Source organism: Ornithorhynchus anatinus, chromosome 3, assembly GCF_004115215.2.
Source record: "Ornithorhynchus anatinus isolate Pmale09 chromosome 3, mOrnAna1.pri.v4, whole genome shotgun sequence".
Lineage (NCBI taxonomy): Eukaryota > Metazoa > Chordata > Mammalia > Monotremata > Ornithorhynchidae > Ornithorhynchus > Ornithorhynchus anatinus.
The window spans coordinates 21381900-21396885 of NC_041730.1; the positions used below are offsets into that span (position 1 = coordinate 21381900).

The 14986-nt window shown below is 60.5% G+C and overlaps 1 protein-coding gene and 1 long non-coding RNA gene across 26 annotated transcripts in view; one reads left to right on the top strand and one right to left on the bottom strand.

The window, feature by feature from the left end:
* The window catches only part of MADD (MAP kinase activating death domain), a 53475-nt gene that overhangs the window by 13685 nt on the left and 24804 nt on the right, over positions 1-14986 (bottom strand). For 8 of the 25 annotated variants that reach the window (XM_029059514.2, XM_029059511.2, XM_029059509.2 and 5 more), the window contains exons 15-24: positions 12536-12637; positions 8981-9040; positions 8494-8596; positions 7736-7922; positions 7480-7630; positions 5896-6102; positions 4155-4208; positions 3151-3251; positions 2846-2929; positions 2282-2440 (exon numbers count right to left, since the gene is read on the bottom strand). In XM_029059514.2, the coding sequence (XP_028915347.1) occupies positions 2282-2440; positions 2846-2929; positions 3151-3251; positions 4155-4208; positions 5896-6102; positions 7480-7630; positions 7736-7922; positions 8494-8596; positions 8981-9040; positions 12536-12637 (1208 nt within the window). The remainder of the gene's footprint in view (positions 1-2281; positions 2441-2845; positions 2930-3150; positions 3252-4154; positions 4209-5895; positions 6103-7479; positions 7631-7735; positions 7923-8493; positions 8597-8980; positions 9041-12535; positions 12638-14986) is intronic. The other 17 variants (XM_029059520.2, XM_029059516.2, XM_029059524.2 and 14 more) reach the window with 3 other exon arrangements.
* LOC114810061 lies at positions 1134-5676 on the top strand. The gene is made up of 3 exons (XR_003757789.2): positions 1134-1164; positions 4233-4569; positions 5564-5676. It is a non-coding gene; the product is annotated as an uncharacterized LOC114810061 (long non-coding RNA).

Here is a 14986-nt window from a genome sequence, read left to right on the forward strand (position 1 = left end):
AGGGGAGAGCGGGTCAGACATTCAGAGGAACAGAGGCCCGGGGGGGGGGGAGGTGAGACGGCTTAGAAAGAGCCACCGAGGGGCCCCGGGGCTAAACTCCTCTATAATTCTACTCCAACTCTCCTGCGACAATCGAAGGCAGGCCGACAGTTCTTCCTCCTGGTAAGATACTGTCTTTCACACTCCTTACTGTCTCTAGAACTTTATATGGCTCGAGGATGGTCTGTTACAAAGCTCAAGGGGATCTTTAGCAATTCTTAGAGTATTCTCGTGGCTTAGTGGAGAGCGGGTATAATCATCCTCTTTGCGAAGATGAGGCAACTGAGGCACAGAAAAGGAAAGCAAGTGACTCGCCCAAGGTCATTCGGAAAGAATGAAAGCAAAACTGCCGTCTCCTGACGCATTTATTCACGGGACCGCGTTCGTTCGGAACGCTACGTAACCAGTTGAGACTCTTCCTAGCCAAGGTTTCTGGGATAACTTAGACCTGACTGACAGCCTTCACTTACCTGCCACGGGAGAGTAAATATTTTTGCCAGACGTACGCTGGAGTAGGTGGCCAGGAACCCCATTCTGAGGCCTGGGCCGGCAGGCCACTGGATTTTGTAAGACCGTTACAAGATAATCGCTTACACGATGGCTTAGTGGAAAGAACACTGGCCCGGGAGTCAGATGACTTCTCTGTGCCTCAGTTCTCCCGTTCTCCCTCCTCTTTAGACCGTGAGCACCACGCGGCACAGGGACTGGGTCCAACCTAATTTACCTGTATCTATCCCGATGCTTAGAACAGCGTTTGACACATAGTAAGCGTTTAAATACCATTAAAAAAAATGGTTTTCACACTGGAAAGCCAGAAGGACATAAATGTCCGGTAAGACCAGTCTGCTCCAGTTTCGGGAGAGGGTGAGCTCCAACCTTGGGCACTGTCTTTCCGGCTCCCAGTCAGTCACTAATATTTACTGAACGCCCTCGAGTCCAGAGCAATATACTTGACGTCGCTCCCTACCCGGAGGTCCGAGAGAAAGCCCTACGCGCTTTGTGATCGAAACGATTTGCAGAGAAACTAGTCGGGGGGGGGGGGGCGCGTTCGCTGTGGCTAACGACTGACTTCCATGAAACTCTGTGTTCCACTATCCCCATCGGCTCAACAGGCTGTGACCTCGGGTAAGTCACTTCCCTCCCCCCGTGCCTCAGTTCTTTGATCCGTAAAACGGGGATGAAGACCGTGAGCCCCAGGTGAGACACGGACCGTGTCCGACGCGATTAGCAGGGGTCTAGCCCGGCGTCTGGTAGAGTGGATGGCACATAGTAAGGGTTTAATAAATAACGTTAAAAAGCCAGCGAAGGAGACGATCCTTTCTGATCCAACTGATCACGAGGCACGTCTACCGCACGCTTAACTCTGAACGTTCATTCGGAAGAGAACCGGAAAGGACTCAAGGCCGGGCTGAGGACCAGAAAACTCAGAGAGCTGCACCAAACCCTCTCGTCTTCCCAGCCCTTGGTTTCCACACCTCTCGAACGACAGTTACAAAACAGTATCTCACGTGGGGGTCGTGATGAGCAACGGATCCTGGGAATTGCTCGGACGGAACTCGCCGGTCCCAATTCAACGAATACACCGTCGCAAGCGTCTAGACCCGGCCCCGATGTTTCTTCGCGGTTATCGTCCCGATTGTTCTGTGACCCCGGGGCCGCCGCTCCCGAAAGCCTTAATCGAACTTGGGAACGGGAGATCACGTTGAGCAGTGACCCATCTTGGGCCGTCGGGTTTCAGATAATGGCGTCCAAGAGGCTTTATCTGACTCAAGCTCAAGGTCGGGGGAGGAGGGGCGGCAACAAAAGAGCCCTCATTCCAGTCAAGCGCAGCAGCGTGGCTTAATGGGAGTCGGAGGGGTCTAATCCCGGCTCCGCCACGTGTTTGCCGTGTGACCGCGGACAAGTCACCTAACGTCTCTGGGCCTCAGTTACCTCATCTGTAAAATGGGCATTAAGAGCGGGAGCCCCACGTGGGACAGGGACTGTGTCCGACCTGACTAACTTGTATCTACTTAGAAAAGTGCCTGGCACACAGTAAGCGCTTATCGAGTACCCTATTTATTATTAATTCTCAATTATCCCGAAGGGGACCATCCGTGCTCCCGGTTTTACTCCCTCTGTCTGCCTGCCTCCTAACTTTTCGCTCCTCGCTGGCACCTTGCGGTCTCCTTCCTCCCGCCGCCCCCGGGACCCCGCCCCGCCCCAGGAAGCGAGCGCAACCCGTCTTCCCTGAGCAGCTTACAAAGATGGCGCCCGAGGCTGAGTTGGTCTCAATCTCGCTGTCAGACACGGTGCCCCGCCAGCCCGCCAAACAGGCGCCGCCCTCGCCTCCGGGGCCGTCGCCCGCATTGCTGCTCAGGTCGCTGTCCGCGCCCAGGGTCTCTCCAGAGCTATTACTCACCTGGGCGAGGAAACGGGCGGTTAGGGGTCCTTCCCGAGGCAACAGCCGGCGCACAAACTCTCCGCCCGGGGCCCCGAAATTCCCTCCACCCAGAGGGAAGAAAAAGTCCGTAGCGCTTCCAGCAGAAGGCCCCCAGGGCCTTGGGATACGGGACCCCGAGAGCCGAGGACGGGGGTCCCACGGTCTGCTCCCCTGAGCCCAGACCCACGTCATCCAGCCGGCCCCGCGGCGGGGAAGACGCCTGCCCGTCCTCCGACGGGAACGGCGCCCACCCGACCGTACCGTCCTCTCTGAGGCGCGCGGCACGGTCCTCCGCACGTCAGGAGTGCCCCACCGACCCCACTGCTGAATCGACCGCCCCTCCCCGACGCGCCACCCCGAGACGCCGGCGTGGCGTTCCCCTACCACGGTGCTGACTTCGGAATCCTGGCTCGTGCTTCGGATCATAACCGCCGGCCCCACGCTGACGACCGAGTCCAGGTCGCTCCTCTGCAATGAGACACGGGGGACGGCGGAAGGGACTCGGTGGAGGTAGCCGCCTCCTCGGCCTCCCGGAGGGGCACCTGACTCCTCGTTCCCTCCTCCCCCCGCCCACTAAAGGCTAGATGAGAGTGGAGGGCGGCGACAGCCCCGCTCTCCCCGGCGACCGGAGCCTCACCCCAGCGGCGCCTCAGGGACCCGAGAAGCTCCCGGCCGGCTCCGTCACCAACCTGGGAGCCGGACGTCAGACTCACGCCACTGTCTGCACTGATCTGGGACTTCTTCTCCTCCGTCTCACCGAGGTCGAAGACGGGTTTGATTCCCTCGGGCCCTGAGCGGAGCGGGAGGGTGGTCGGTCACCCCGGCTCAAGGGAGGGGAGCCGGCTGTCACGGGGAGAGGGACGGCGACCCGGTCCCAGGCCCGTTCGGCACGTCCCGGTCGCTCTTCCGGCACCTGCCCCCCTCAGAGTATCCCGCTGGAAGCGGCCTCGCGGGCCCCGAAAGCCCGGTGAGGAGCATCGGACCTGGTCCCCGGGGGGCCAGCTCCCCGTTGGGCAAAAGCTGGCCGCGACCGGCCGATGACAAAGCCCCGGAGTAAGCGCTCTGAACTAGGCCCCACTGCACTCCTGGACCAGGCCCCGCTCCCGACTGACGGGTCAAAGTCGTCCACGGGCTCTGAAACAACGGTCTCCTCCCGAGGGCCCGGAGAAGAGCTGCCCCTGAAGAGAAGCACCAGGCACCGTCAGCCCCCGACCAAACCTCCGGAGCGAAGGCAGAGGCCCCTTACTCGTTCCCGCCCGCCTTCCCTCCCCCGCCCGCAATGGGATGGCAGAAGGACAGAATGACAGAAAGCAAGAGAGCGCGCCTAGGGAAGGCACCAGGGAGGGAGGGGCAGCGACAGGCTCAGCACCCAGCAGGGACCACCCCCATCTCTGCCAACTATGTCCACAAACCCTCCAAAGTCTACGGGAGACGTGGGAGCGGGCGAAGCTTCTCCACCTGGGAACCCTTGGGCCGCGGCGCCAGGGTCCTCGGGCCTCTCCTCCACAGGCACTCCGTCAGAGAGGTACGGCTCCGGGGGTCACCACGGCCTCTCCCCCTGCTAACCCTCAGTCCTAACGTCGTCGAGGGCGAGACGTGGGCCGGGGCTGACCCGGGGAGCCGGCCCCAGCTGGACCCGGGGAGTCGACGGGTTTGGGGGACTGGGAGGTAGGGGGGGACATTGGTTCCTTACTCGGTTTTTCCAAAGCTTTTTGTTTTTTCACTTCCTGGTGCTTGTTCCACAATTCTACCCCCGATGCATTGCAAGCAGGAGAGAAAGACAGAGAGTCAGAGGCTGGTCAGACGGGCGAAATGGAAACCCACCCCTCCGGCCGCCCCGGCCCCACCACCAGACCCGGTCCGGCATGCACGATCGAGAGGCCGGACGCCTTCCCCGCCCCATCCCGGGGGCGTCCCGCTTCGTCCCGGCCCCACAGGAGACGGGGAGGCGAAGGACGGGTGGTTTCAGGTGGCAGCCGACAGCCGACCGAGGTCGGAGACCAGAGCCCGAAGTCCTCGCTGGCCCGGGCACGTGGACGCGCTGCCGGCTCGAAGGCGGAGGCCAATCTGTGCCACCGGATCCTCTCTCCTCTTACCGTTGGCCAAAGGTAAGTCGCCCCTCACGACGGGGCCCCGCTCACACAAGGAAGGTCTGCGACCTGTCCGCTCGGCTCTGCGCTTTTCTATTTTAGCCGTTGTCGGGGAGGTTTGGGGTGGTCCGAGCCCCGGGACGGACAAGGTTTCGGCCTCGTCGTTCGGCAGGGAGCCGGGTTGTCTGAGGCTTCCCTTAAACAACCCCAGCAGAGGCTAAAGGAGCTTAGCTCATCGGGCCCGTATCTCCGTCTCCGGAGCTAAAGTCCTATCTCGATTTCTCCTACTCTTGCACATTCCGTTTCTCTCGCCGCCTCCCGTCCACTGAATGCCAGAAAATTAACGGTTGTGATAAGTGGCCACTGTCGTCGGAAGGGCCCGGGCCAGAGACGCCCCCGGAGAGATGGAGATGGTCAACACGGTCGTGGTCCGGGGATGGTTAGCTAGATTGGTGGCAGGGGGCTTGGGGGAGGAGAAGACACTCGGGCAGCTTACGGTCCGAGGGTTGACGGCTCTTTGGGGGATGCGGAAAAAGTTAGCTCTAAGTTGAGCCCGGATCGGAGAGGCCGGCCGGAAAACAATATTAACAGGGAGAAAGGGAGTGGTCAGACGGGCTCAGGGAATGAGCGCTGAATGTAATGGCAGGAGAAGCGCGGTTCGGGAAAAGAGAGGACCGCAGAGACGCACGAGGCCGCGTTGCCTTTGCGGAACTAACTGCCCATCGATAAATTCTGGAGAAATTCCAGTGGGACCTTCCAAAGATGCAAATTAAGTGGGGGTAGGGAGCCAAGTTTCAAAACCTTGAGACCTTGAGCTGAGTCTCCTAAGCCCTTCTTTCATCCTCTCTTTCAGAAAATTTCTCCCTACCAGAATGGGGGGGGGGGGGGGGGAATCAAAGGGTACATGGAATTCCCCCAGAAACTTTCTCCCTGCTAGAATGGGGGAAATCAAAGAGTATGTGGGAATCAATCGACCAACGGTATTTACTGAGTGTTTTCTGTGTGTATACAGGGCAGCTGGGAGAGTACAACGCAACAGAATCGGTAGACGATCCCTGCCCACAAGGAGAGCCCGGTTCCCGGGGGGGGGGAGATGAAATAAATAAACTACGCATACGTCGTAAGTGCTGTACACTTTCGGGAAGACACCTGAGTCACTGTGAATGACGGGACTGGGAACCTCAAGGCCTGGAAGGGGCAGGAAGTTGCACTGATTATCATTTCTGTCCGAAAGGCCAAGTGAGGAAGGGGGGAGAGGGTCAAGGCTCCAAATGGGGACAAGGGATCGAGGGAGACGGAAGTGGCGGCACCCCTCTCCGGCTTGCCGAGCCGACGGATACACACCAATAGACGCGACAAAATTCTCCTCCTTTAGGCTTCGGGTGTCCAGCTCCTTAGGCCCCTTCCCCGTTGCGCTCGGTGCTCGGGGTCCCAGCTGAGGAACCAGCAGTTGGGCCGAGGCCTTCGGATCCCCTCGCCCGCCCGGGCCCTGGTCCTTGCCCACCGGGGCGCTGACGCTGTCTGTGGGGCTTCTCTTCCTCTTGTCCGGCTCTGAGGAAGAGGACGGATACCAGAAGAGGGCAAGGGAGCGGGGGGTGGGAAGGACGGAGCAGGGTCCCAAGACCCCAGGGGGGAACAAGGAGTACCAGAAAGAAGGGAGGTGAAGGGGAGGGCAGAGGAGTGGGGCAAGGAGGGAGATGGAACAGGCGGAAGAGAAAAAAGCTCACCGACCATAAAGCAACAACAACATAATAATAATAGTGGCATCCGTTAAGCACTGGCTACGTGCCAAGCGCCGTCGTAAGCGCTGGGGAGACTGCAAGGTGAACGGGTGGTCCCGCGTGGGGCTCACAGTCTCAATCCCCATTTTACAGAGGAGGGAACCGAGGCCCGCAGAAGTTAGGTGACCAAGGTCACAGAGCTGACAAGCGGCGGAGCTGGGATTTGAACCCACGACCTCCGACTCCCAAGTCCGTGCCCTTTCCACTGAGCCACACTGCTTCTCTCAAAAAAAAAACTGATATCTGTTAAGCGCTTACTTCGTGCCAAGCACTGGTCTAAGCGCTGGGGTGGACACAAGGTCATCAGGTTGTCTCCCGTGGGGCTCACCGTCTGAATCCCTGTTTTCCAGAGAAGCCCAGAGAAGCTGACTTGCCCAAAGTCACACAGTTGACAAGTGGCGGAAGTGGGATTAGAACCCACGACCTCTGACTCCCAAGCCCGCGCTCTCGCCGCTCTCGCCGCGCCGCTTCATCCCCTGGCTGATCAGACCCGAGAACAGCCGGGCGTGTCCAGGAGTAAACGGATGGATCGCCGGGAATATCTGGTCTGGGGGCAATCAATCCATCAGCGGTATGTGCCGAGTGCTTACTGGAGGGCGACTGTGCCCTGGGCTACGACCTCGGGAGGGTCCAGTACTACGGCGGAGTTGGCAGCTATTCATTCGGTCGTATTTACTGAGCGCTTACCGTGCGCAGAGCACTGAACTGAGAGCTCGGCCCTCCGGGGGCTTACAATCTAGAGGAGGAGGCAAGACGGGAAGTCGGCTCCGCAACGAGAGCAGCGGAGCGGAGGCGGGCCGGCCCGGCGGAAGGCGCACGGGCCTGGGAATCGGAAGGACCCGGGTGCCGATCCCGGCTCCGCCGACCGACCGCCGAGCGACCCCGGGCGAGTCACTTGGCTTTCCCGGGCCTCGGTCCCCTCGCCCGGGAAAGGGGGATCGAGCCCGTGAACCCCAAGTGGGACGCGGACCGTGTCCGACCTGACCGGTCTGCGTCTTCCCCGGCGCCTGGCGCGCGAGGGCAGGCGAGGGCTTAACGTATGCCACGGACTCCCAGGCAGACTCACCCAACACCGACAGCCCAGAGCCCCCCGGGGGGGGGGGGGGTGAGGGGGTGGAGCGTGGCGGCCCGGTAACCCCGGCCTTACCTTTGCTGTAATAATGGGTCTGGGCTATCTCCAGCAGTCCGAAGATGCTGGCCATGCCCCCGAGGCCCGCGTTGGCGTAAGACTGCTCCAGGCTCAGCACGGTGCACTTGAGCAAGTCCAGCATCCCCTTGTACACCTTGCGGCTGATCTCCTGCGACAACCGGCCGGGGCCCGGGTCAGCCCGGCGGCCCCCGGGGTCGGCTCCGGCCCGCCCCGCCCCGGAGCGGCCGGCCCCCTCCCGTCCCCCGGCGCTCACCACGTCCGGGACGCCGTCCTGCCGGGCGTCCTCCTCCGTCCGCACGGTGCGGTTCAGCTTGCTCAGGACGAAGACCCGCAGCTGCTCGCTCTCCAGCAGGCGCCGCACCTTCTTCATGTTCAGCCAGCCCACCCCCTGGCCATCCAGCACGCTGTGCACCACTTCCTTCAGGAACTGCTGGTTCTCACTGCGGGGGCCACACACCACCCCGCCCCATGGAGCCCAGTTCCCGGAGCAGAACCTCCAGCCCACCCCACCGCCAAGGAACCCGCCGGGGCCGCTCCGTAAGGCGGGGCCTCGGTCCGGCGCTCCCAACGCGCGCGCCTAAGGACCCCGCGGTCCCCCCGCTCCCGGTTTCCTCGACCGGCACGCCCCCGCCCTCTCACGACCCCCTCTTCCCTGGCGGTAAACGGCCCCCCGGGGTTGCCAGCGGGGCGGAACCGGCCCCGGAGGCGAGTCGTTCCGCTCCCCCGGGAGGTCCCATCAGTCGCATTTATCGAGCGCTCGCTGTGTGCGGGGCGCTGTACTGAGCGTGTGGGAAAGTACAATACGAAAGAGGCGGTAAACACGACCCCCGCCCACAGGGAGCTCAGAGTCTAGGGGAAGCGGTTCCAGCTCCCCATCAGGGCGAGAGGGAGGAAGCCCTCGCTACGGCGAAAGTTCCGGAGGGCAGGGAACGCGTGCCTTGGTCATTCGGCGCTTCCCAACGAGAGGGCGCCCAATAAATGTCACTCTTCCTCCCCCTCCTCCCCCGTTACCTGGAATTGCCGGCCCGGCCCTGCGGGGAGGGGGACTCCCTCTTCACCGTCGGGCTGTGCTTAATGACCGAAGACTTCTGATCCACCAGGGCCCGCCGGTTTCCTACAGCCGGGCGGGGAGGAGCGAGTGAAGCCGCCAGGCCGCGCGCCGGCCACTCCTACTCGGCGCTCGCACGGCCCCGGGGGGCGGCTCCCTCCGTTCGGAGGCCCGCACACGGGTGGCGGCGGGGCGCGGCCGACGGGCAAGAGGCCAGGCGGGGGGGAGGCGGAGGAGCCGGGGGAGGAGGCGGAGGCCGATCCCCATGCAGCGACTGCCCCGGGGCCGGCGGCACGCCCCTCGGCCAAGCGCGAGGTGACGACGACGACGGGTGGGACGAGGCGGGTCGCTCATGCGATGCTCCTTGCCCCCCGGGAGGAAGGTGGCCCCCGCCCAGGCCCAGGAGATGCCGGGAAGGGAAGGTCATGCAAGCTCGCGGGCGAGACCCACCTTCGCCGCTCCCAGGGCCGGCTTCGGTAACAATCTCCATTAGAGTATTTAGCCCAAATACTGGGACACAAAATACACGATTAGTCGATGCACCGCAACGGCCCAGCCCGAAACACCCCGGCGACGCCGGAGCCGGAGCCGCTCCAGGCGGGCGGTTTGAGTGACGGCCCCCCCCGCCCCCCCCGGCTCTCCGACACTTCACCGCACCCGACGGCCTCGCCTGCAGAGATCGAGAGGCGGGCGAGAGGTCGTCTGTTCGCGACCCGGGGCCCCCCGGGGCCGCCACCGGGAAGGCCGACAGCACGGCGCGGGGGCCTGACGGCTTCGGTCGCCAAACGGCCAGAAGCGTGCGAAGAGGGATTGCCCGCTGGAATGAAACACCCAGCACGGGGAGCCCTAAGGGGGCGCGGGCGGGCCAGGTACCTAACGGTCCCGCACGGTTGCCCCGGCGGGTGGGGGAGGAGAGTGGGGGGTAAGGGGAGGCGATAAGCGCGGCGGATGAGAGGCGAAGCGTCGGCATGCAGGGCGGGAGCCATCGGTCCCCGTCGATCGATGACATCGTCGAGCGCTCACTGGGTGCGGAGCACTGTACGAAGCGCTCGGGAGGGTACGCTACAACAGACTCGGTAGAGATGCTCCCCGCCCACGAGGAGCTTACAGTACAGACAGGGCGACAGACGTGAAAATCGATTCCGGATACGGACAGAAGTGCCGCGGGGCCGAGGGCGGGGTGGATAGCGAGTGATTAAAAGGGACGGATCCGAGACGGAGAGGCGAGAGGGAAACGCGGGCTGCGTCGGGGAGGGCCTCCTGGAGGAGATGTGTTCCTAATAAACTTTTGAAGGTGGGAAGGGTGGTGGTCTGTCAGGAGGAAGGAGTCCCAGGGCAGAGGGAGGACGTGGGCGAGGGGTCGGCGGCAAGATAAGCGAGATCGAGGTGCCGTGAGTAGGTTGGCGTTAGAGGAGTGAAGTGAGAGGGCAGGGTTGCAATAGGAAATCAGCAAGGTGAGACAGGAGGGGCAAGGCGACGGAGCGCTTTAAAGCCAACGGTGAGGGGTTCGGGGGGAGTGGGGAAATGTGGACTGAGCTTTTTTTTTTTTTTTTTTTATAGAAACGACCCGGGCAGCCAAGTATGAACTGGAGGAGGGAGAGCCAGGAGCCAGAAAGGTCAGCGAGGAGGCCGACGCACCGGTCGAGGCACGAAAAGCGCCTGGATCGACGCAGTAGCAGTTCGGATGGAACGGAAAGGGCCGATCGCAGCGATTTTGTGAAGGTAGACCTGACGGGATTTGGTGACGGATTGAAACGTGGGTTAAATGAGAGATGAGTGGAGGATAAAACCAAGGCCACAGGCTGGTGAGATGCAGAGAATGGTGGTGCTGTCTACAGTGATGGAAAAGCTGTGGCAGGGAACGGGGTTTGGGGGGGGAAGATGAGGAGTTCTGTTTTGGATATCCTGAGTGTGAGGCGTTGGTGGGACAACCGAGCAGAGGTGTTCTGAAGGCAGGAGGAAATGCGAGACTTCAGAGAAGGAAGAAAGGTCAAAGCTACAGAAGCGGCGTGGCCTAGTCGACGGGGTGTGGGTCTGGGTTCTAGTGCCGGCTCTGCTAATGGACTGCTGTGTGACCTTGGGCACGTCGCTTCAGTTCTCTGTGCCTCAGTCGCCTCGTCCGTAAAATGGGGATTAAGACTATGAGCCCCGTGTGGGACGTGGACTGTGTCCATCCTGATTAACTTGCAACTATCCCAGTGATTAGTACAGTGCCTGGCACGTAGTAAGTGCTTAACAAATACCATATATATGCACACACACACACACATATATATGCATATGCACATCTATGCACACACACACACACATATATATACCATTTACATATATATATATATACCATTTATATTTATATGCATATATACCATTGATTTATATATATATATACCATTTATATGTATATGCATATATACCATTGATTTATCTAGATATTTAGATAATCTACCTCTAGCTAAATATATATAGATATATTTATATCTATATATAAATACATATACACAAAAGCTGGAGATAAGGATTTGGGAACCATCTACCTAGAAATGGTAGTTGAAGTCACGGGAGAAAATTAGTTCTCTGAAGGAGTGGGTGTAGATAGAGACCAGAAGGGGACCCAGGACCGAGCCCGGAGGAGCACATGAAAGAAACTGAGAATGAGCGGCCAGAGAGATAGGAAAAGAACTAGGAGGGGACATTGGGAGTGAAGACGACGTTAGGTAATGTTTCCAGGACAGAGGGACAGTTGACAGCGTTCAAGGCAGCTGAGAGGTCGAGGGGGACTAGGAGGGAGCGGAGGCCGTTGGATTTGGCAAGGAGATCATCCGTGACCCTCACGAGGGCGGTTTCTGCAGAGCGAAGGGGACGGAAGCCAGATTGGAGGGGCTCTGGAAGAGAGCCGGAGGGAAGGAAGTGGAGGCAGCGGACGCAGACAACTCGTTGGAGGGGTTAGGTTAGGAAAGGTAGGAGGGAGATGGAGAGAGCTGTGAGAAATGAGAGGAATGGAGAGAGGGAGAAACGAGCACGTCTGAGGGCGGTGGGGAAGAAGCCGGCGGAGAGGGAACGGTTGAAAATGGTGGTCGTGGAGGAGACAAGTGAGGGGGCAAGTGTTCCGACGAGGTGTGAAGGGATGGGGTTGGAGGCGCAGATGGAAGTCTTCTTCGCATGTCCGGAAGGGAAGGCTAGCGACCGTCAGTCCCTCCCCGCGGCGCACCCGGCCACTGCACTCCTGTGCTCGGCCCTCCCAGGCCTCAGTCCACCCACCGCTCCACCCTGTCCCACCTGGGGCACCCCCGCAGATGCCTTCCCTAGTCATCCTGCGCCCTCTCTCTCCGCCAGAAAGGAGAATAGAAGAACAGCGTCTTGCCATTGTTGAAAGAAAGCGAAGCGACCTCACAGAAATTCCTTTTTCCTCTCCCTCCTCCCCCGGTTCAAGGGCCGCAGTCCAATATCCGGAGAAGAGAAAACCCGAATCCCACAAAGCCCGCCCCTCCGGGGGCCGAAGGATTTAGGCAAGGGACAGCAGGGCCGATCGCCACGACAAGACCCGCCGAGGGGTGAACCCGCACAGCCCCCGAACTGGCAGAAAGCCAAAGCAACGGGTCATCTGACCCGACCCTGGAAGGATCCCACAACCCCTTCCTTCCCCCCCGGGGCAACAGTTGTCCTCTCTTTCCAAGACAACGCCTCCAATCGGAGATCTAGCGAGGCCCTCTCTACTTCCCTCCCGACCACACGCCTCGCCGGAGGTCGAGTCCGCGGCTGCCGCGAGCTCGGAAAGGAAGCGCGGTCGGTGGCCAGTGGGGGCCCGTGAGGGAGTGACCGCCTCCTCCCGGGATCCCGGGCTATCCCCGCACCGGGGAGCCCCCGACGGCCCGCCCGCGACGTACGGCGAAAGGGACCGCCGAGCAGCGAAGGGCAGGGGAACGGTAACCTCCACCCGACAGCGCCCAGGCCGTTCAGGCGGTCCCCGGGATGGCCCGGCCTGGCCGGCGCAGAGGCCGAAGTTACCTTTCAGGCTGGGGAAGGGAGTGGTCTTGTCTCTGGCGGCTTTGGTTGGCAGTGCCAGGTTGGAGAGGCTGAAGCTGGTGCTGTGATTTCTATACAGGCTGCCTGCGGTGGAAAGAAAAGCCGGGAGTCCCACAGTGGCCCTCTTGGGATCCGAAACGGGCAACCACCTCGTCACGCCTGGCCTCCACACCGCGAGCACGCCGTGAGTAGGGAATGTGTCTACCAGGTCTGTTGTACTGTACTCTCCCAAGTGCTCGGTACAGCGTTCTGCCCGCAGTAGGCGCTCAATAAATACCACTGACTGACCGACTGGTCTCCGCCGGGCCTCGACCTTCTTCTCCGTCTCAAAGGCGAAGCTCTCCAAGCCCCGTTGCATTCCCCACTCGACACCGGTCCCCCGCCGAAGACTTTATACTAATAATAATAATAACCTTGGTATTTGTTGAGCGCTTACTACGTGCAGAGCACCGTTCTAAGCGCTGGGGGGGATATAGCCACTTGTCAGCTGTGTGACTTTGGGCAAGTCACTTGACTTCTCTGCGCCTCTGTTGCCTCATCTGTAAAATGGGGATTGAGACCGTGAGCCCCACGTGGGACAACCTGAATCCCCTGTGTCTACCCCAGCGCTGAGAACGGTGCTCGGCACATAGTAAGCGCTTAACAAATGCCAACGTTATTACCCTATAGGGTAATCAGGTTGTTCCACGTGAGGCTCACAGTTAATCCCCATTTTACAGATGAGGTAACTGAGGCACAGAGGGGTGAAGTGACTTGCCCGCGGTCACCCAGCTGACAAGCGGCAGAGCCGGGAGTCGAACCCATGACCTCTGACTCCGAAGCCCGGGCTCTTTCCACTGAGCCACGTTGCTTCCCCGTTCATTCGACAGTATTTACTGAGCGCTTACTGTGTGCGGAGCACTGTTACCGAGCGCTTGGAATGTGCGATTCGGCAACAGATAGAGACGATCCCTGCCCGCTGACGGGCTCACGGTCTAATCGGGGGAGACGGACGGACGAAAACAGGACAACTTAATGCTTTAAGCTAACTACGGTCACATCGCCCTAGGTCAGGACAAGCGATACAGTTACTCTAGGCTCTGCGCGGCGCTATCCCGAGGGAATCCCGCGGTCGCGTGAGGATGCTCCCGAAGGAGCGAGCGTCAGCGTAAATCCCGGTTGCCTTCGGCCCCCACCGTCCCCTCCCTGGGGAATGCTGCCGCCGGGCAGTGCCATTATAAGTCAGTCGACGGTATTTATTCGGCGCTTACCGAGTGCCGCGCGTTTGTACTAAGCACCTGGGAGGGTACGACATAACAGCCGGTCGACACGTTCCCCACCGCCGGGATCGGAGGGGGATTCCCTCCAAGATCGACTCCCGCCTCCGGGTCCCCCAGAGGAGACCGAGGCAGGGGGGGACAGGCCCAGTCGACTCCTAGGTTCGGCTCTCCCTCCGTACGGCCTGGCGGCTCGCCTCCTCGTCGCTTTCTACGAGGACCGGTCCTAACTCGGCAGGTGCTTCCCCCCGATGCCAGGACACAGGACCACGAGACCGGACCCCCTTCCGCTGGTCCCGGAGCATCTCCGGGGGGCCCCGAAGGAAGTTGGGAGGCCCCGATCCTCATCGACGAGGGCCCCCCGGAGCTTCTGACGAAAATCCGAACAGGAGGCATCCCCCGCAGGACCCTCTCCGGCGGTCCCCGTCAGCCTGCGGTCATCAACCCACTCTATCCGCCGCCCCCGCCCCCAGCTGAAATAAAGTCTCTTTCTTCCAAACGATATCCCTCCTACTTGTCCGAGCACAATTCGGAGCCCATAAATACGCAAACGGGGTTCTGAACTTGGGAATTAACTATACCCGTTCCTTCGTTAGACCTGCCCGGCACACTGGCGTCATTAAGGGAACAGCTCTCTCGGAGCAGCAGAAGCTTTACGAGGAGCAGAGAGAAAACAGCACCGGGTGCCATAAACGTTAAGTACAATAATAACGTTGGCATCTGTGAAGCGCTTACTATGTGCAGAGCACCGTTCTAAGCGCCGGGGTAGATACGGGGTCATCGGGTTGTCCCACGGGAGGCTCACAGTCTTCATCCCCATTTTACAGATGAGGTAACTGGGCCCTGAGAAGCTAAGTGACTTGCCCACAGTCACCCAGCTGACAAGAGGCAGAGCCGGCATTCGAACCCATGACCTCTGACTCCCAAGCCCGGGCTCTTTCCACCGAGCCGCTCGGAACGTACCATTCGGTAACAGATAACCAGGCACGGTGGCGTGCGGGACGGTCCCAAAAAATCCGTGTTCTACCGGAGGAGGGAACGTGTCTTTCTTTCGACGGCCCCCAGGGTTCTTTCTTAAGTGCCTATCTAAATCTCCTGAAGATCGATACGACACGACCACGAGGGACGACGTTTTGCGTATCCAACGTGGCCGGATGCCACATCAGCCCTTTCGGTC